The 21,680-nt window shown below is 43.0% G+C and overlaps 1 protein-coding gene and 1 pseudogene across 2 annotated transcripts in view; both read left to right on the top strand.

The window, feature by feature from the left end:
• The window catches only part of LOC140075054 (acyl-coenzyme A synthetase ACSM3, mitochondrial-like), a 41,013-nt gene extending 19,570 nt beyond the window's left edge, over nt 1–21,443 (top strand). The window contains exons 7-14 of one of the 2 annotated variants that reach the window (XR_011849333.1): nt 7,537–7,616; nt 9,967–10,090; nt 16,190–16,270; nt 17,471–17,572; nt 18,361–18,488; nt 19,691–19,790; nt 20,301–20,379; nt 20,466–20,482. Coding sequence is in view for 1 of the 2 variants with exons in the window: in XM_072120528.1 (XP_071976629.1) it covers nt 7,537–7,616; nt 9,967–10,090; nt 16,190–16,270; nt 17,471–17,572; nt 18,361–18,488; nt 19,691–19,790; nt 20,260–20,379; nt 20,466–20,552 (822 nt within the window). In the remaining variant the exon portion in view is untranslated. Of the gene's footprint in view, nt 1–7,536; nt 7,617–9,966; nt 10,091–16,189; nt 16,271–17,470; nt 17,573–18,360; nt 18,489–19,690; nt 19,791–20,259; nt 20,380–20,465 lie in introns of both variants that reach the window. The other variant, XM_072120528.1, reaches the window with a different exon arrangement.
• On the top strand, nt 6,081–6,552 carry LOC140075055 (dolichyl-diphosphooligosaccharide--protein glycosyltransferase subunit dad1-like; annotated as a pseudogene).
• Nucleotides 21,444–21,680: the final 237 nt, after the last annotated feature.

Here is a 21,680-nt window from a genome sequence, read left to right as displayed (position 1 = left end):
CCCACGTTCGCCAATCTGTTCCTTTTGTGGTGGGAGGAAGAGCGGGTTTTTTGTGACGAACTTAATGAGTATACACAATGCATTATGGAAAAGATACATAGATGATGAAGTGTTCATTTGGAAGGGTCCAGAAGAACTACTCACATTATTAATCTCCTGTCTTAATACTAATGTCTCTAACATTTAACTTACTCTTCCATATAGCAGGACATCAATTACTTTCCTGGATATCAACATTGAGGTAGAGAAAGATGGTTCAGTCCAAACCATCATCTATCGCAAGGAAACGGCAACCAATAGCCTTCTCCATGCCACCAGCGCACATCTCTGACGTACTATTAATGGAATACCTATGGGAGAGTTTCTAAGGTTGCGGAGGAACTGCTCCACTTTAGCAAGATTTAAGGAGGGAGTGATTCTACTTAAAAAGCGTCTCTGCAGGTCAAAACGAAAACGGTGGATACTCAGATCAGATTCATCACAACCTTGCATGACAAATGGGAAGAGATGAACCGGATTTTGAACCGCCATTGGGAGATCCTCTCCTTGGACCCAGATCTGGCTCAAATTGTGGGCAGTAGGGTCTCAAGCGGATATAGAAAGGGTTGCTCGATGCATTGGTAGTAAGCCACTTCACAAAGAGTAAGAGCAACATCTGTCACAAATTTGTAGGCTTCTTCCCCTGCAGGGTATGCACAGCATGCCAAGTTCTTGTGAAAACCAAATCCTTGGTTTGGCCTCAAATATGAGATCAAGGAACACATTACCTGCTCTACGTCTGCAGTGGTCTATGCCTTTCAGTGCCCATGTGGCCTGAGATATGTAGGGAAAACCATCCGTGAGATGAGAATCAGAATAAGGGAACATCTTAGTTCCATCAGAGATTATGATTAGAGATGAGCGAGCACTAAAATGCTCGGGTACTCGTTATTCGAGACGAACTTTTCCCGATGCTCGAGTGCTCGTCTCGAATAACGAGCCCCATTGAAGTCAATGGGAGACTCGAGCATTTTTCAAGGGGACCAAGGCTCTGCACAGGGAAGCTTGGCCAAACACCTGGGAACCTCAGAAAAGGATGGAAACACCACGGAAATGGACAGGAAACAGCAGGGGCAGCATGCATGGATGCCTCTGAGGCTGCTTAATCGCACCATTATGCAAAAATTATGGGCAACAGCATGGCCATGACAGAGTGACCGAATGAGGCTAGATAGCATCTAAAACATGCAATAATTGACCCTGACACTATAGGGGACGGCATGCAGGGGCAGCAGCAGCAGTGGCAGGCTAGAGAGTCTCATAGCGACATACCCTAAATGGACTCAGGTTTCACCAAAGGAGGTGAAATGATTTCCTATGTGAACAAAAGGTTGACGGTATATTTAGTCGATAACACAGCATGGTGGCGACATAGTGACGTATCTGGTGAAACACCCGAAAAATGAGCCTGACACAGCTCTTTTGATAAGGGGACGACATGTGGAGGCAGCCATGGAGACAACTTCCATGATTAAGAGCGACAGTATGGGGCATTCATATTGCGCTGCTATGATTGCAACTTCAGGTCTCCAGCATGGCGGCGACAGATGGGCCGAGTTCCACTATGTATCTGGTGAAACACCTGAAAATTCTGCCTGACACAGCTTGTTTGATAAGGGGATGATGTGCTGCATATCCTCTCGTGCTCCAGCGTCTGGGGTATAGAGAGTTGAAATGAGACATTGGTGGACGCTGTGGAGGATCGTGGAGGCAAAATGGACAGGAAACAGCAGGGGCAGCATGCATGGATGCCTCTGAGGCTGCCTAATCTTGGGATGGAGCTGGCGGTCCACTGCCAGGCGAGATTTTGCCTGTCCAAGCCCCTGTCTCTCGGCTCCTCCCCACCCAAAATGGGCCTGGGGGCCAGAAGCGTTTACTTTGAAAAAATTATAATTTTCAAAGCAGGCCGGGTCGTTTGAATATTTCACCTAGGAATAATGGAATAACATAGTGGTTCTATTTTTAATTGTTTTTACGGAAATGGTTCCATGATTAAGAGCGACAGTATGGGGCATCCATATTGCGCTGCTATGAGTGCAACTTCAGGTCTCCAGCATGGCGGCGACAGATGGGCCGAGTTCCACTATGTATCTGGTGAAACACCTGAAAATTCTGCCTGACACAGCTCGTTTGATAAGGGGACGATGTATGGAGGCAGTGAACTAGTAGTAGATTAAAGGTGCTGCAGTTAAAACTATGTTAGTTGGATCTTGAGATGGAGCTGGCGCTCCGCTGCCAGACGAGCTTTCGCCAATCCAAGACCCTGTCTCTAGGCTACTCCCCAAACAGCACTTCTAAGAACCTTTTGTATAAGATCAAGTGTATGGACAACTTTTGGTGGCAGCTATGGCGATGACGTGTGGAGGTAGCAATGGAGACAACGCGTGGAGCCAGTTAAAAAGACGACATGTGGAGGCTGCTATGGAGACAATTTAATTTGGATAGTGCCTGTATGTGGCAGTCCAAAAAAGTTTTCAAACTAGAGGAGCAAGTAGATGGTCCTCCAGAAAAATTAAATAAATTGAGTGCCTGTATGTGGCAGTCCAAAAAAGTTTTCAAACCAGAGGAGCAGGTAGGTGGTCCTCCAGAAAAATTAACTAGATTGAGTGCCTGTATGTGGCACTCCCACAAATTGCTTAAAACAGAGGACCGGGTAGGTGGCCCTCCAGAAAAATTAAATACATAGAGTACTATAGCTACAGCCAGTTGGCCCTGGCAAAAAATAGCCAGTTTCCTATGCTTTAGTGTACAAAGAGGAGGAGAAGGAGGACAATGAGGAGGAGGAGTGCATACATTATTCAGGTTGAGCTTCTTTCACCTGGTGGAGAATGAAAATCCGGAGAAATCCAGGCTTTATTCATCTTGATAAGCGTCAGACTGTCAGCGCTGTCAGTCGACAGAAGTGTACGCTTATCGGTGATGATGCCACCAGCTGCACTGAAAACCCGCTCGGAAAACACGCTAGCGGCAGGGCAGGCAAGAACCTCCAAGGCGTACAGCGCCAGTTCGTGCCACATGTCCAGCTTTGAAACCCAGTAGTTGTAGGGAGCTGTGTGATCATTTAGGACGATGGTATGGTCAGCTACGTACTCCCTCACCATATTCTGTAAAGATTAGCCCTACTCTGCCGAGACTGGGGACAAGTGACAGTGTCTTGCTGGGGTTACATAAAACTGGCAAAGGCCTTGTAAAGCGTACCCCTGCCAGTGCTGGACAAGCTGCCTGCTCGCCTACTCTCCCTCGCTACTTGTCCCGCAGAAGTACGCCCTCTGCCGCTAGCGCCGTCAGAAGGGAAATACTGTTTCAGCTTGTGCACCAGGGCCTGCTGGTATTCATGCATTCTCACACTCCTTTCCTCTCCAGGGATGAGAGTGGAAAGATTTTGCTTGTACCGTGGGTCCAGGAGAGTGAATACCCAGTAATCGGTGCTGGAATAAATTCTTTGAACGCGAGGGTCACGGGATAGGCAGCCTAGCATGAAATCTGCCATATGCGCCAGAGTCCCAACGCGCAAGAATTCACTCCCCTCACTGGCCTGACTGCCCATTTCCTCCTCCTCCAACTCCTCTTCTTCTGCCCATACACGCTGAACAGTGAAGGACTAACAATGGTCCCCTCTTCTGTCTCACCAACATTCTCCTCCTCTTCCTCCTCATCCTCCTCCACCTCCTCCGATATGCGCTGAGAAACAGACCTAAGGGTGCTTTGGCTATCAACAAGGGAATCTTCTTCCCCCATCTCTTGTGACGAGCGCAAAGCTTCCGACTTCATGCTGACCAGAGAGTTTTTCAACAGGCCAAGCAGCGGGATGGTGAGGCTGATGATGGCGGCATCGCCACTGACCATCTGTGTTGACTCCTCAAAGTTACTCAGCACCTGACAGATATCAGACACCCATGTCCACTCCTCATTGTAGACTTGAGGAAGCTGACTGACCAGTTCTGGTGGAAGTTGACATCTGGCAGTCTACAATCGCTCTGCGCTGCTGGTAAACTCTGGATAACATGGTTAATGTTGAATTCCACCTCGTGGGCACGTCGCACAACAGTCGGTGAGCGGGCAGTTGGAGGCGGCGCTGCGCTGCCCTGAGAGTGGCAGCATCTGTGCTGGACTTCCTAAAATGCGCACAGATGCGGCGCACCTTCGTGAGCAAATCAGACAGATTGGGGTATGTCTTCAGGAAACGCTGAACTATGAGATTTAACACATGGGCCAGGCATGGCACATGTGTCAGTCTGCCGAGTTGCAGAGCCGCCACCAGGTTACGGCCGTTGTCACACACAACCATGCCTGGCTTCAGGTTCAGCGGTGCCAGCCACAGATCAGTCTCCGCCGGGATGCCCTGTAATAGCTCTTGGGCGTTGTGCCTTTTATCGCCTAGGCTCAGTAGTTTGAGCACCGCCTGCTGTCGCTTAGCGACGGCACTGCTGCTGTGCCTAGAGCTACCGACTGATGGCGCCATGCCCACGGATAGTAATCCGGAGGAGGAGGTGGAGGAGGGGTGGGAGGAGGAGGAGGCATAGTAGGCCTTTGATACCTGGACCGAGGTAGGCCCCGCAATCCTCGGCGTCGGCAGTATATGAGCAGCCCCAGGGTCAGACTCGGTCCCAGCCTCCACCAAGTTAACCCAATGTGCCGTCAGCGATATATAGTGGCCCTGCCCGGCAGCACTCGTCCACGTGTCCGTGGTCAGGTGGACCTTGTCAGAAACGGCGTTGGTCAGGGCACGGATGATGTTCTCTGACACGTGCTTGTGCAGGGTTGGGACGGCACATCGGGAAAAGTAGTGGCGGCTGGGGACCGAACACCGAGGGGCGGCCGCCGCCATGAGGTTTCAAAAGGCCTCGGTCTCTACCAGCCTATAGGGCAGCATCTCCAGGCTAAGCAACTTGGAGATGTGGACGTTGAGGGCTTGGGCGTGTGGGTGGGTTGCGCTATACTTCCTTTTGCGCTCCAGCGTCTGGGGTATGGAGAGCTGAACGCTGGTGGATGCTGTGGAGGATCGTGGAGGCAAAGATGGGGTTTTTGCACGGGAGGTGTTTGGGCCGTGGTCCTGGGCAGGGGGCTGACTAGCAGATGACACAGGGGAAGGAGCAGTGGTGTGCCCGGCCGGAGGTGAACGGGCTTGGTGCCATTGAGTGGGGTGTTTAGCATTCATATGCCTGCGCATACTGGTGGTAGTTAAGCTGGTAGTGGCGGAACCCCTGCTGATCCTGGTTTGGCAAAGGTTGCACACCACAGTCCGTCGGTCATCCGGTGTTTCTTTAACCCCTTAACGCTCTGCGCCGTAGCTCTACGGCGCAGAGGTATAAGGGATGTATGAAGAGGGCTCACGGGCTGAGTCCTCTTCATACAGAGGTGGGGGTTTTTGCATTTTGCACAAAACCCCCACCGCTAATAACCACGGTCGGTGCTTGCACCGATTGCAGCTATTAACCCTCTCAACGCCGCGCCCCCGAACGTCATCGGGGGGCGGCGATCGGTTACCATGGTAGCCTCGGGTCTTCTTTTGACACGAGGCTACATGGCTTATGCAGGTTCGTTACAATGAGCCAGTGGCTCATTGTAATGTATGACCTGCAAAAATGACCATCTAGGGTTAATGTACCCTAGATGGTCTAAAAATAGTGAAAAAAAAAGAAAAAAAAAAGTTTAAAAAATAAAAAAAATTAATAAAATATTAAAAGTTCAAATCACCCCCTTTCCCTAGAACGGATATAAAACATAATAAACAGTAAAAATCACAAACATATTAGGTATCGCCGCGTCCCAAAATGCCCGATCTATTAAAATATAAAAACGGTTACAGGCGGCGGTGACCTCCGAGGCGGGAAATGGCGCCCAAATGTCCGAAATGCGACTTTTACACCTTTTTACATAACATAAAAAATGAAATAAAAAATGATCAAAATGTCGCACAGACCTCAAAATGGTAGCAATGAAAACGTCGCCTCATTTCGCAAAAAATGACCCCTCACACATCTCCGTGCGCCAAAGTATGAAAAAGGGCTATGAAAAACGGCTTGTTGGTCCCTGCAGTCATGTCAGTGTCGGTACTCTCTGTGGTGTCCCGGTTCTTTGAGGAGTATGTGAGGTTTACTCCGCAGCGGCTGAAGCTGCTGGACGCCTACCTGCTGTACATCCTGTTGACCAGGGCCATGTAGTTCCTGTACTGCATGCTGGTCGGCACCTTCCTGTTCAACCCGTTCCTGTCCGGCTTCACCTCCTGTGTGGGTTCCTTTATCCTGGGCGTGTGCTTCCGGATCCAGATTAACCCTCAGAACAAAGGAGACTTCCTTGGCATCTCCCCAGAGCGGGCTTTTGCAGACTTTCTCTTTGCTAACACTGTACTTCACCTAGTAGTCGTAAACTTTGTTGGATGAACTTTTTTTCTGTTCGCGTGTATTGAGTCTCTAGAATCGTTATCTCGTTGGAGTGAAGAAAAGCCCATTGCCGGACATTGAGCTTATCAACTTCAATGTATATGTGACCTCCCTAAAAACATGGAGCCCAAAAATGACGTGCCCAATAAAGATGTGACTTTCTTAATAAGAGTAATATTAAGAATAATAAGAAGGTTACCCCAGTCAAGGTGCCTTGATCTATGAGTAAGTGTCCCTGGTTTATTATGATGGAATTTGATGTCTAGGCGCTGTATTTGCTCAGGGAATCTTATCTTTCATATTACATTGCAGCCAGTATCAGCAGTCAGACCTCCAGCGATCAGTAATGTATATAGAGATAGATTTTTAGGGTTTACAATGTTACTATGTTTTCTTACTTGTAGATAATTCTGTATATATTTAACTCAGGAACTAAAACTATAAGCAAAGAATATGGGTGAGATTTTTCAGGTAAACAATACCAAAAACAAAGAGCTAGAGAGATTTATGAAAAATATATATGTGCTTTATTGATATTCCAAATAATACACATTTACAACTCCCAAAAAGAAAATTTGGGAAATTTACAAAATACAGGGGAAACAAGGTGTCCCGGGTGGAAATGGGACCACACTGAGTACCAACGCCCCCCCCCCCCCTCCTCCTTCCCGTGCCCCAAAATCAAAGCGTGCCAAATATGGGTAAAAATTATAACTATGTCCAACAATAGGACCAAGAAGGGTAGGGGAAAATGGACAATGCAAATTAAGCCAATTCAACGAACCAGAGGTACCTTCTGGTATAAAAAGTTTTTAGCTTTGCATGTCGCACTTACCCGCAGGCATGGTAGAGGCAGGAAGAGGGCGATCAGAGGGAAGGCCGAGCAGGTACACCCCTTTACACCAGTAGACTTGTGCGCAACTGCGCAGATGCAAAATGCGTAATGACGTATCCGTCAGCTACAGAGAGCGGGGCTTTCATCATACGTCAGCACGCGAGCGCCTGCATATGATATAAGTCCCACAATGTATGTGTTTTATGTATAAAATATGTCAATTCTATAACACATGGTGGATTACTAATTACCTAAATGCAGTTTTCTCTATTGTTGCAGACATTGACCAACTACCCGATCACTGTATTCTGTGCAACCCCAACCACCTATCGTATGCTGGTGTTATGTGACCTTGCAAGGTAAGTACACATTATACCATCAAATGACTTATAAATACTGTAAATACTCAGCCGTGAAATAATACAGATACCCCTTACTAAAGTGTTGAAACTCACGTATACAGTCACATAACCAGATTTGTGCAGGTCCTGTGTTACATATCTTCAGGTCTATGCAAAAATCCTATGTGTGGGTCTGTACAGTAGTAGTAGTAGTACAGAGAGAGTGACGGTCACCTATGTGGTAAAGCCCTTCCCACTGATGGCCTTTTTTTTGTTTTTGCGTTTCCAATTTTTTGCTCCCTCCTTCATAACTTTTTATTTTTGCATGTACGAAGCCATATGAATAATCATTAAAGAAATTGAAGTTCTTTTTTTTGCGGCTTTCCCTCTGTTCTCCAAATGAGACCTTGCTTTTATTCTTTGGGTCAGTACAATTACAGGGATATCAGATTTACATATACACAGAATAGATTTAAAAAAATGAAAACCTTTTCAACAAAAACATTTTTTGTTTCATCATAACTTTTTTATACTGCGGTGTATGGAGCGGTGTAAGGCGTCATTTTTTTCAAGGGTGAGTGGACGTTTTCATTTCTACAAACTTTTTTTTAAGCACCTTTTGATCATTATTTATTCTAATTTTTATGATTTGAAAAAAAGTTCCACTCTGGACATATAGGGGGTCATTTACTAAGGGCCCGTTTCGCGTTTTCCCAACGTGTTACCCGAATTTTTCCGATTTGCGCCGATTTCCCCTGAATTGCCCCGGGATTTTGGCGCACACGATCGGATTGTGGCGCTTCGGCGCCGGCATGCACGCGACGGAAATCGGGAGGCGTGGCCGAACAAAAACCCAACGGATTCGGAAAAACTGCCGCATTTAAAAAAAAAAAAATGTGGGGCGAAAATTGCACTTACCTTCACTCAGCCCAGCTCGGTGTATTCCAGTGCGTTCTGATGCTCTTCAGCACAGCAGCGCCACCTGGTGGACGGCGGAGGAACTACCTTAATAAATCCCGTCCGGACCCGAATCCAGCGCAGAGAACGCGCCGCTGGATCGCGAATGGACCGGGTAAGTAAATGACCCCCCACATCTGGCAATAGCCTTTTTTATATTTTCATAGCCTGCGACTTTTGGGACGTGCGATACCCAACATATTTATTTTTATATCAGTTCTAGGGAAAACTTAAAGGGGTATTCTCGTCTGAGCATTCACATTCAGTTTGATAAATCTGCCATATATAAACATTTCTTCAATTAGATGTTATTAAGAAAAATGTTCCTGTGTGAAGATAATTTCTCATAAATGTGATCATATGGTCCCTTAGAAACAAGACTGTGTTCCTGGATACGACCACCTCTGCTGAAATGATTGCACAAATAAACCAAAAAAAATTTGTATATGAAATGTCCAGGAGTTACTGCATGTCCTACAGCTGTCCTGTGGTAATGAACACTGAAGCCAGGAGGTCAGGCAGGACTCATAGCGCATGTCTGGCCACTGCTGCCAGAGTGTGAGGTGGTCGTAACCGAGGAAGCCATCTCGTTTCTAAGGGACAACATGGGAAATGTTGGGGGAAATTATCTTCACCCAGGTACATTTTTTTTAATAACATCCAATTGAAGAAATGTTTATATATGGCAGATTAATGAAACTGAATGTGAATGCTCAGATGGGAATACCCCTTTAAGGCTGTCATAGCTAAGGTTTGTCGCTCCATGAAGACTTCACAGGCATCTAACAGATTGACCTCTGGGTTTACCAGTGGGTTTTGCTGCATAATGCCTTCTTCAAACATCATTAGCGACAACAAGACACACTATTACACCACATGTGGTTAACGTGTAATATATATCTTAAATATCTTGTCCTAACTATCGGACCTATTAGTGACTGGACACTAATGGGATAGGTGGAATTAGTAGGAAACCCTTTTAAGGGTACTTTCATTAGTAGGAAACCCTTTTAAGGGTTCATTCGCACCACATTGTTTAGATAAGTTCTACATATATTTCAGGAAAGTTCCTTGGGGTATATATGTTAAACATATCCATAGACATATACTGGCAGACGGAGGCATCATTTAATGCTAAAAAAATATATATACACACAAATCTTTACCCACCTTTTGGCATCTATTTTACCTTTATATGTGTCTGTTTTACACCTTGCATATACTGTAACAAGCTGGATTTACTATTACAGCCAGGCATGTATTTAGGAGAATGCAAAGGATGTGGTCTCTTATCCATACAGTGAGATGAGTGCTATAAACAACAGATTATAAATGGGGTTCAGCAGCTTCTAGTAATGAGTCTGAGTACAGCAGTTATTATAAATTATTGTATCTTGATATACCTTTAAAGCTACAAATTCAAGAGTCTACAGCATTGTTTAAGTGCTGGGGAGCCTATGAACCCTCAAGTGATGGAGCAATGGAAAGAGAAGACAGGACTGGACATTTATGAAGGATATGCCCAAACTGAGACAGTAAGTTGTCACCAGGGAGAACTTCCCTTGCAAGCTCTGTCCTTCTGTCCCGGGTGGTGGAAGGTATGCCCCAATTTGAACTCTATCTGCATCCTCTGGATGGTAAAGCAGGACCTAAAGAGATAGTATGAATCCACATATAGGGTGTATGCAGAATAATGCACCAATCGTGTGTGGAAATGCCGCAGTCAAAGCCCTCATATTGGCTTTGATCATTGTTCCCTGGGGCGGTGTTCGGTTGCCTTTACAGCTGAGAGTCTCTCTGGGACACCAGGCCTATCATTCACCATGATGTATTTTGCTATATGTGGGCACCAATTACTTTAATCATTTTGTTTATTGTTTTTAGTTGTTTTGTGAAAATTTCAAATCAAATAAAAAATCATCAACTAAATATCCAACAAATAAAAAAGTCATAAAAAACAAATGAAACGATAAACAAAATTAAAACTTTTTAAGTTATCAGTGCTCACATATGTCCATCTACATTCTAATCTTGTGACTCCTGGTGCTAAGAGATTAGTGCTTAGACATCTAGTGCCACCTCTAAACAGCAGAACCATAAACATGTTAGGTATCACTACATCCCAAAATGCACAGGCTATCAAAATATAAAAACTATTATTCCCAGCAGTAAACCCTATAACTGAATATAACTTCCAAGAGTCGGAATCACTAGTTTTCCACCATTTTGCAACACGTAAAAAATTGAGCAAAAGGTGATCTAAAGGTCCTACAGTTGTCAGGGAAATATCCCTTTATCTCGATGTGATGGTGGTCCAAATCATTGTATAGTACGAGCTGCTCGGTGAATCACTCAGACCTTCACATGTTTGAGAGAATTCCAATTTATTTAGGTTGCAGACAGTTTTTATAGGTTCTTGAGACAAAGGAGCCTATTGACCATACCCACATTCCATTAGCCTTCAAGAGGATGTAACTGAAAGATGATCCGTGTACACGGGGGGATGGTGGGAAATGGTACATAGGAGTCTTTTCTATCAATAGAGCCAAAAATCTTTGTATAGATACATGTTACACAAAAGAAAATGGATTCCATTCCCTCACAATTCCTCCCTTTTGTGAATAATTTCAGGTACTGCTCAGGTGGTACATTGACATGTGCTAGTCACACATCCAGGACTTATCTAACCCTTCACCTGCTTCCCTCCTGAGCATCCTGAACATTATATCACAACACAATGAATTCGGTCCTAATATTAATGGTAGGTTCTCTACACTCTCTTGGCCAAATTGTACATAGGTATAACCACTCCCTCTGTAGAATTAGGTGTATACCTAGATTGATATCGCACAATCCTTGGTTTCCTTCGCCACAGTTTTACAACAAGCCAGATTACTACTCTTATGCAGATATAAACAAATACACATAACAAAATGATTTGAAATGTTGCTTGCAAAACTCCCATGAGCCACCCAAAAATACCCTTAAACCAATTGGCGGGGTTTAAGGATGCGAATGTGTCAGACCACCAGCTGTCCTTATTACTATCATGCTCCTTGAGCCATCTATCTCTAAAATCAGCAATTTTTGCTAAATTCGTCTTAATTTGCATGTTGCCTTGAGGATCGATGTAATGACAACATGTTGGCCCTATGACTTGACACATGCCACCCTGGGACGCAGTGATGTAATCTAAAACTAATGTATGTTGGTTGGTTACCACAATTAACTGTCTCTGGATGACATTTGTCTTATTCACAGCCCCCAAAATCTGAAAAATTTGTTGATCTAGATAATCTGTGGCTTCTACCAATTTATCCCACACCTGCATTATCATAGGATAAATAAAAAGTGTGCTGAAGATTGTGTTAGCTGTTCCCATCTCCACCACATGTGGGCGTCCGTCTGGTCTAGGAAGATTATCTGCTTTTCTCTTGTGTAATGTGTGCTTGGGAATAAGATTCACATTTGGTATGGGGGACAATAAAAGTGGCAGGAGTAAGGCGAGCCAGTGTACAAACTCCTGTAAAATTGCTAGGAAGCCATTTATAAGCCTGATGGCCACATACAACATATATGTTTTTCGGTACTCCAACGACAGTGCCATTAAAAAGCTCTGCTACCCATCTGACTAGCATGTTCACCTTCAGGATTTCACTCACTTCCTGTTGGAAAAAGGTGTCATTTGAAAGGAAACCTGCAAATCCAACAATCTTTGGGTAATACATCATCTCTCATATCTTTTAAAAGGACTTGGTGATGCTTAATGAGCAAGTTATCCCAATCCCCACTCAACATCTCGTTGAAAGTTCTTCCAAGGGGTAATGTCAATAGTATCTTAAGTAATATTAACATTTGGAGATACAGATTCATCTTCATGAGCAGCTGGATTCAATACTCTTTTGCAATGGCTGGCGTGAATCCAATTAGGCTTCCCTTGTAACTTCACGGAAGTAGATGTGGTCAGAAGGACTTGAAATGGTCCTTCAAAACGTGGCTCAAGGCTTTTTCTCACGTGTCGCTTCAAGACCACCCAATCTCCAGGTTGTAGATTATGTGATCCTCCTACTGCATCATGGTCTGGAATAGAAGCAAAAACTTGTTCATGCACCATAGCTAGATGTTTTTGCCGGGCTTGGACGTATCCTGTCAATTCTCCATGGTACATCTGTAAAACTTGTGGAAAATATAAGCCCATTCTAGGAGCAGATCCAAAGAGAATCTCAAAAGGTGAGAGGCCTGTTTTCCTGTTGGGAGTGTACCTTATAGAAAATAAGGCCAAAGGAAGACAATCAACCCAGTTCTTCCCTGTCTCTTCCATGGCTTTCTGAATTTTTAACTTAAGAGTCCCATTTAACCTCTCCACCTTCCCACTACTCTGTGGATGATAGGGGGTATGGAAGGCCTGTTCAATCCCAAGTGCTCCCATTACCTCCCTCATCACCTCCCCTGTAAAGTGGGAACCTCTATCACTCTCTATGGTCTCTGGAATCCCAAATCTACAGACTAGCTCCCTCATTAACTTCTGTGCTGTGTTTTTTTTTTTTTTTTATCATTCAAGATCCGTACGTCTGGTTTTCCCTCTGAATTGCCTCTCATCCTACCTAGCAATTTTTCCCATAATTTTCCTATATTATATCTCTAGTGCCGGCACACCCTCGCAGTCCCCCACTCTTCCTTAGGGCAGTTTTAACCACTTCTAATTCTAAAATTTTTTTTTTTTTTTTTAAACCGTTTGCCCGTCAAGAGATGACTGCAGTCCCCTTCCATGAAGCAGCTCTGGAACCTACCACACAAAATAAATTTATAAAGTCCGACTGTCCAAACTCAGTCTACTTTGTCTCAAGCGAATTACGTTCCAAAAAGTAGCTTGTCTAGGAAACTCTTTAGGTAGGGGCAATCCCTAGAATTTTCCGTTCTTAAAACCAGTACAATACAGTATCACAATAGCGCTATCAAACACACAAGTTCAAACTCACACAATAGCCATATACACTACCACACATCACATGGAGTTTTCAAATAAACTAACAAGATTCTTTGGACTGGGCAATATAGGCATGCAACTCACCGGATGTGGGAAAATCTAATCAAGGAGCGACAGAGCAATTTTGTAAGAAAAAAAGCTTCTTACCTTTTTGTGCAGCTGCATGGTCTGTCTGTCCTGAAAGGATGATCCCTAAATTCTCCGGTAGGCGTCATGCAAACCCAGGCCCCACGTTGGGCGCCATATTTTGTCAGGGAAATATCCCTTTATCTCGATGTGATGGTGGTCCAAATCATTGTATAGTACGAGCTGCTCGGTGAATCACTCAGACCTTCACATGTTTGAGAGAATTCCAATTTATTTAGGTTGCAGACAGTTTTTATAGGTTCTTGAGACAAAGGAGCCTATTGACCATACCCACATTCCATTAGCCTTCAAGAGGATGTAACTGAAAGATGATCCGTGTACACGGGGGGATGGTGGGAAATGGTACATAGGAGTCTTTTCTATCAATAGAGCCAAAAATCTTTGTATAGATACATGTTACACAAAAGAAAATGGATTCCATTCCCTCACACAGTCAAATAGGCAATGAAAACGTTTCATCCCGTAAAATATCACATTACACAGCTCTGTACACTGACGTATGAAAAGGTTATCTGTCTCAGAATATGGGGAAACAATTGTTCAAATGATTTACAATGCAGAAAACAAGCGCTCATACAGCTCTGTGCATGGAAAAACACAAAAAGTTATGGCTTTTGAGAGGGGGGAGCAAAAAGACTTAAATATGAAATGGAAACAGGGAATTGGGTGGCAAAGGGGTTAAGCTTTAATCCCTTTCCTATGCAGGACATAATAGTACTGCACAGGCTGAGGTAACCTGACCCATGCCATACTATTATGTACTGCTTCTGGCAACTGCTCCCAAGCGGAGTCAGAAGGTGTGGGTGTCAACTGTATATTACAGCTGATACCCACCTGTATCATCCCACGATTGGAGATTCCTCTGAAGGCAGATGTTAACCTATGGATTGGACCCCCCGTGCTGCTTACTGGGGTGGTCTGATCCTCCTACGGCAGCTTTGGGTGCTCCAGGGCTGCCCGATCTCCCCAGGCCCTGCATGCTCATTGAGTTACATAGCACACTGCAATACATTTGTATTGCAGTGCGTTAGCTGAATATGAGATTGAACAAGCGATCAGAAACCCTGTAAAAAAAAAAAAAACTTCTAAAAAAAAATCTAAAAATGTTACTATTCTTCAAATCCCTTCACAAAAATGTTCTAAGTGATTTAAAAATGTATATGACCAATAATGGTACCACTGAAAAGAACAACTAGTTTCACAAAAAATAAGCCATTAAACAGCTTTGGCAAAACAAATGCAAATAGTCTGAAACCACAATTGATAATTTTCTCAGGTGTCTCAAAAGGATGATTTTGCATTTTTTACAAAAGTTCTAAACCTTATAACATTCTACAGAAATGAGAAGACGGATAAAAAAAAAACAATCCAATATAAAGCAGGGATTCTGTAAATGTTAATTACAAAGTTATTTTGGTGTTATGACTATGTGTCGGAAAAGTAGAAAATTTTGAATCTTGAAAGTAAAGAATTTTTCAGAGTTTTCACCAAATACCTATTTTTTTTCCCCATAAGTAAACGCAAAACCCAAATTTTTCAACTAACATGAAGTACAATGTGTAACAAGAATCAAAATCTCAAAATCACCTGGATATGTTAAATCATCCCAGGCATTCGTCAGCCGCCATGGCGATCCATTGCGCACAGCCCATAACACGGGAAAGATAGGACATGTCTTATCTTTTCCCCGTGCACGGAGCGGTACAGTGCCGCACGTGAGGCACCGCCCATTTGGCCGTTGTTTTCTATGGGAGACATATGTACGGCCGCAAGCTTGCGTCCGTACATATGTCCCCCCTGCAGTTGTGTAAATGAAGCCTTATAGTGACACAGGGCAGATTTGAAAAAATGTGTCAGGTTAAACATGGCCAAGTTGTTAAGGTGTTAAAGACCATCCTTAAAGCGAACCTGTCACCAGGAATGTGATTTTTAGCTGTTAACAGGTTCCAGTCTATGCTATGTTGATTTAAAAAGATGTCTTTGTCAGCATTCTGCATCATTTCAGTAGCTTATAATAGTTTGATTTACATTACCTGGCTCCCTGCCAGCAGCGTGTGGTTAATCCTGCTCTCCACACCATCCCTCTTACTCCCCTGCCTGCTCAATGCACATGACAGGAACTGGGGAGAGGTGAGGGGGCTGCATGAGTGTGGAGGAGAAGATACTGACACAGGCACACACAGGCTGCTGCTGCCCCATAACACACAGCTGGCAGGGAGCCAGGTAATATCAAATAAACTATTTTGAAGTAATGAGATGATTCAGAATGCTGACAAAGGCATTTTTAAAATCAGCATAGCAAAGGCTATTGAAACCTGTCACCAGCTAAAAAGACATTCCTGGTGGCAAGTTCCCTTTTAGGGGTACACACATTACTGAACAGCTAAAAGGACAGCCCATAGGCCAGTCATAATGTAACTATTTGTGTGAGATACAAGGCGATTAGATGGTCATGTGATTTCAAAAAAGAACACTACTAACTGCATCCATTATGACTTAGGTCCTGATCTGTGGAACATTTAAAGGCATGAAAATAAAACCTGGCTCCATGGGAAAGGCTGCTCCTTGCTACGATGTCCAGGTACCTCTACCTATACAAGTAGTGTGAACACTGGATAATTGGGGGTTATTGTCAGTATCAGGTGGGTATGCCTAGGAACCACTTGAAAAGTCCATGATGGGGGCCCACCATTTAACTGCTGCATTAATAAATATAAACAGACACCCATTAACAAATTCCTAAAATGTAGCCAGTTTCTTTTTTTTTTTTTTTAAATATAATCTTTATTTTAAAAAAGTACACAAATTATATACTGTATATATACTCGAGTATAAGCCAACCCGAGTATTACCACCAAAAGCTGGGAAAACCTATTGACTTGAGTATAAGCTGAGGGTGGGAAATGCATTGGTCAGAGTCTTCCGTTACATAGCCAGCAAGCCCCCTGTAGTATAAAGCTAGCTATCCCCATGTAGTATATAGCCATCCCTCTTTAGTATATAGCCCCTTAGCCTCCTGTAGTATATAGCCAGCCATCCCCCTTTAGTATATAGCCACTCCCATTTAGTATATAAACAGCCCTCTTTAGTATATAGCCAGCCACCCCCCTGTAGTATATAGTCAGCCACCCCCCTTTAGTTTATACCCAGCCCCCTGTAGTATATAGCCAGCCATCCCCCTGTAGTATATAGCCAGCCATCCCCCTTTAGTATATAGCCAGCCCCCTTTAGTATATAGCCATCTATCCCCCTGTAATATATAGCTAGTCCCCTGTATTATATAGCCAAACTATAGTTTTTTGTTTCCATAGTAGTTTACTTCAAAGCCTTGTATTGGACTGTTTTTGTCCCTAGATACTTGTGAGTATTCTTCTATGAACTTACTCCTCTGAGAGACAGGAATACATGCCTATACATTAACCGGCCCCTGCATAAGCTGTGCATGGCAGGGGGCCCACTGGTGGATCCAACTAGTCACCTGTGGGCCAATTCAAGCCTTGTTATTTTACAACAAGAGGAACGTAATTTTGTCTCAAATCATATCATGCCTATTTCACATATAATTTAGGAAGCCCACGGCTGGTATAATCTTGATAGACATGTACAGGAATCTCATGTAAAGGAATCTCAAACTTTAGATGTAATAGAAATTGCAGCAAACTCCAAACTGATATTCAACACATTAGATTGCCGTGTTATGTAGCATGTCTAATGTCAATATGATGCCACATCTCTTTATATTGTGCTAAACTGAAATGTATATATATGTGTGTTATTCTAGGTGGTTGATCCTGATGGCAATGTATTACCCCCAAACCAGGAAGGTGATATTGGAATCCGAGTAGCACCTCACAGACCTTTTTATCTTTTTACTCATTATATGGTAAGCTTTCTTTATACATAGAATTTGTCTCTATCTGATTTCTTGAACACAATTTTTTACCCTCCTGTGAATCTAAAAATAGAAATAAAGCAGGAGAAAAGAGATAAATGAAAAATTGGGACTACACAGGCTTTGTTTGTAGTCTGTTGCCATGGGGATGGAGTTGCAGAAATAAAACAATAGGTTTTTTTGTTTTTAGTCAAGATCTTAAAAGTTGCATCATTTTGCTTTGCTTTGGAGTATATAAATTGTAAAATGTGCTTGTAAAGATAGCTTATTGGGGCACATTTACTTACCCGTCCCATTGACGACGCCGATCCGGAATGTCTGACGAGGATTTGGAGCTGCCGCGATTCACTAAGATTGTGCATCCAATTTCCTGCAGGTGTCGCTTCCCCGCTCAGATCTGCTGGAGATCTTGCGACACAATTTTGAAAGTTAAATTCCAAATCAGTCCGATGGCCACACCCCCGATTTGTGTTGCATGAATGCCGGCGCGGATGCGCCACAATCTGATTGTGTGCACCAAAACCACTGTGCAATTCAGGGTAAATCGGAAATATTCGGGAAACCCGACAAAAATGCGTCTGACGGACCTTCAGTAAATGTGCCCCATAGTGTATAAGGCTATCAAAGCCTATTAAAAGGTCCAGCTGTTAGGACTTCACCTATCTGTTGCTGATTTGCAGTATATAGTCCAGCATGTAATATAACCATATAGCTTTGGTTTGGTAGAATATCAAGCATGGCACAGAACACGTCTTCTATGTAATGTCTTTTGACAATAGGGTGACCCTGAGAAAACCGCCTCATCCCAAAGAGGAGACTTTTACATTACTGGAGACCGAGCCACCAGAGATGAAGATGGCTATTTCTGGTTTATTGGAAGATCAGATGATGTTATTTTATCTTCTGGGTAAATATAAGTAATAAATACAATGGATAATATGTTCCAAAACATTAAAGTAAGAGACTTGTTCATAGCAAATAATAGCAACTCACCTTTTATTGCTTAAAGGGATTCTGTCAGGCTGGTCTGGACCATCAGACCACAATCATGCTTAAACATATGTTAAGTGTAGAGACCCAAACATATTTGGTGTTGAGGGTCTGCTACTGTCCACCGGCATATATGCTTTGCAGCGGGTGATGTTGAATTCAGAACAAATTGCTTCGCTCCTCACTGCGAGGTGTAATGCCAGGTACATTGCATATGTGTGGGAAAAGTGATGGGGGTATCCACACGGCACCTAGCACATTGTAACTAATGAAGTCCAGGTCAGTACCTCTTGTTTCATTGTGCATACACTGTATAATGGACAGATACACATTGAAGTGAGATGTAATGCCCTTGCCATCAGCTATAGGCCTCAGCTGGACCCTTCAGCATTAGTGGATCACTGACACCTATACACTTGGCTTAATCGTTGGAGCTCCTGCTCTGGGTTACCTGATCCTTCCTCTTCAGGGCACCCTGGTGGGAAGCTACGACCCAAATTTCTCCATCATCTTTCAATTGTATTGGTGAACTCAGGACGCCAATTCAATTTAAACCTGTGATACAGCAGGTTCCAATAAGTTACTGCTTAAATTGTCATATTGGCACTTCGAGACATATAAGTGGGTTTTGGTTGTAGCTTGGGCACTCTGTCTCCAAAAGGTTCGCCATCACTGCTCTAAGGTGAGCTAGATATGTTTGGGACCTTAATTCCAGATGTTTTGCCAAACGAATGCTTGTGGCTTATGAGTCCAAAGCAGACTCACTGATTTTATTTACAGAGGATGTATTGCTTCTTTAATACCCCTTGGTTGAATGACCTGGTGAAGATGCTTATCATGTATCTCCTGTCTATATATCTATCATCTATCTAGTTATCTATTTCCTTATCTCCTATAATTTGTCTATTTCTTATCTACATATTTGTCTCTGGAGCTTTTTATCTTTTCGATCTTTTATCTTTCTTTTAATGTAACTATCTCTCATACCTATATTATATCTATCTTCTATCATCTAGCTATGATATATATATTCTATCATCTATCTAGCTTTCTATACATAATGTACTTTACTATGTACACTTTTGATAAACCCCCATATTGTTTCCTTGTCCTTTACAGATATCGTATTGGACCCTTTGAAGTAGAGAGTGCCTTATTGGAGCATCCTTCTGTTGTAGAGTCTGCAGTGGTCAGCAGTCCTGACCCAATTCGAGGAGAGGTAAAGTATGTGTTAGTCAGATGGTCTGGTATTCAGCATCATAAAATGTACTCCAGGACTATCTTGTCAAGCACCTATCCCTCTGACAGGTATTCATTATCACATCCTTTGTGAGGCGACAATCCGCTTGTTGCGGCATCAGCATTCTGCGTCCTCTTTAAGTATTTACACAGTGCCATTCACTTTATAGTGGCTTTGCTTGGTATTGCAGCTCTGTCACATTTACGTAAATTGGACTGAGCTGCAAACAGATTACCGTATGTGCCTGGCAAGATCAGTGCAGGAGCCCAAAACTGACAGGGTTAATAAATGTTATTCAGTAGGTTGTATATACCATAAGTATTGTGCCATTCATAAATGCAACTGGTCAACCTCTCATAAGTGACGGCAACAGAAAAATGTAGGCTTTAAGCAAATGTGCAGTAATCTGCATTAAGTAACTTCCATCATTGAATAATTTACTGCACAGGTGGTAAAAGCCTTTGTGGTCCTGTCCCCTACATATATTAGACATGACCAGGAGGCGCTGACTAAAGAACTACAAGAACATGTCCAGAAAGTCACAGCTCCTTACAAGTACCCGAGAAAGGTCTGTATCCTCAGAGCAAGACCCAACTTTTCACAAGAATCTGCTGGAACTTGTATTAACTTATACATTTTTTTCAATATTATTAGATTGAATTTGTGGAAGAATTGCCCAAGACAGTCAGCGGGAAGATCCAGAGGAATGAATTGAGGAACAAGGAATGGGGGAAAGCCTAAAAATAACAATCAAACGTAGTATAGATTGTATAGAGTATAGACATCACATATATCCTTATACCTCATGTATGTATACAATCCTAACAACTAGCCTCAACAAAGTATCGACTGATTTTTTCACTCTCCTTATGCTCTCTATGGCAAACGGTACAAGTCTACACTTCAAGCAAGTCACTAAAGACTCACCCTTTAGCAGACTCTCCCATTTTAGCATTAAAGTCAATGAAAAGCTTTTCAAAGAACTCTGGAAACGATTCATAGAAGTAACATCCTTATGGATCCAAGATCTTAGGGTGCATAGAATCAGGGTTATGGGTAAGGTTTAGTCAACTTCCACTGTCCAAAAAGGTTTTCATTGACGACATACATGCTATGTTATGTTATGCTATCCGTTTGTGTTATGCTATCCATTTGTGGGTATATGTGGCAGTCAATTATCAAATGCATCCGTTTTACAGATGGTAGACATGTCCTACTAACAAGTTCCTCAGGACTTATTTTATCATAAATCTATACACTGCAACTGTGGCAATATAGAGATAAAAATGAAGCTAATTAGCCCCGGGTGCTCTGGCTACATCATAGGAGCACGTTGTCTTTTGATTTATTCACTCCCCTCTTTCCGATACAAGTCCTGCTCAGTCCTGCTCTTCGATAGTGCCGGGCGGGACTTATATTGGAACTGGGGGAGACAAGCACCCCAGGCTAATTAGCACAATTTGTAGAACTCAATTTGGAAAACTATAAACTGTAACTCTATATTAAGTTATAATAAAAGAATTTCTGAGGAACTTCCTTCCTCAGGATCTACTTAGTAGGGCACATTAGTCTGCCATCAGATGACCTAATTCGAGGGAAAATTTATTTATTTCTCTCTGTAGCATTTTTCAAAATTAAGGGGAAAAAATGTTGTGTTGCATTTATTCCATATAGATGAGGGACGCTTCGGCTTAAAATACAGCTAAGTTCCACTCATCCCATTCAATTCCCTATAAATCTTGCTAAGTACCTTGCTCAACAATAGGTTCGGTATCTTGAACCCCAAAACGGACCAAAAAAAATGTAAAATATAATGTTGGTATAGGTACAATAGCAAAATAAGGTTTTATAGATAAAATATGTGTCAGG

The sequence above is a fragment of the Engystomops pustulosus genome, chromosome 8 (assembly GCF_040894005.1).
Source record: "Engystomops pustulosus chromosome 8, aEngPut4.maternal, whole genome shotgun sequence".
Classification (NCBI taxonomy): Eukaryota; Metazoa; Chordata; class Amphibia; order Anura; family Leptodactylidae; genus Engystomops; species Engystomops pustulosus.
Note: the sequence above shows the minus strand (reverse complement) of the source record. Positions and strands in the feature narration are given on the sequence as shown.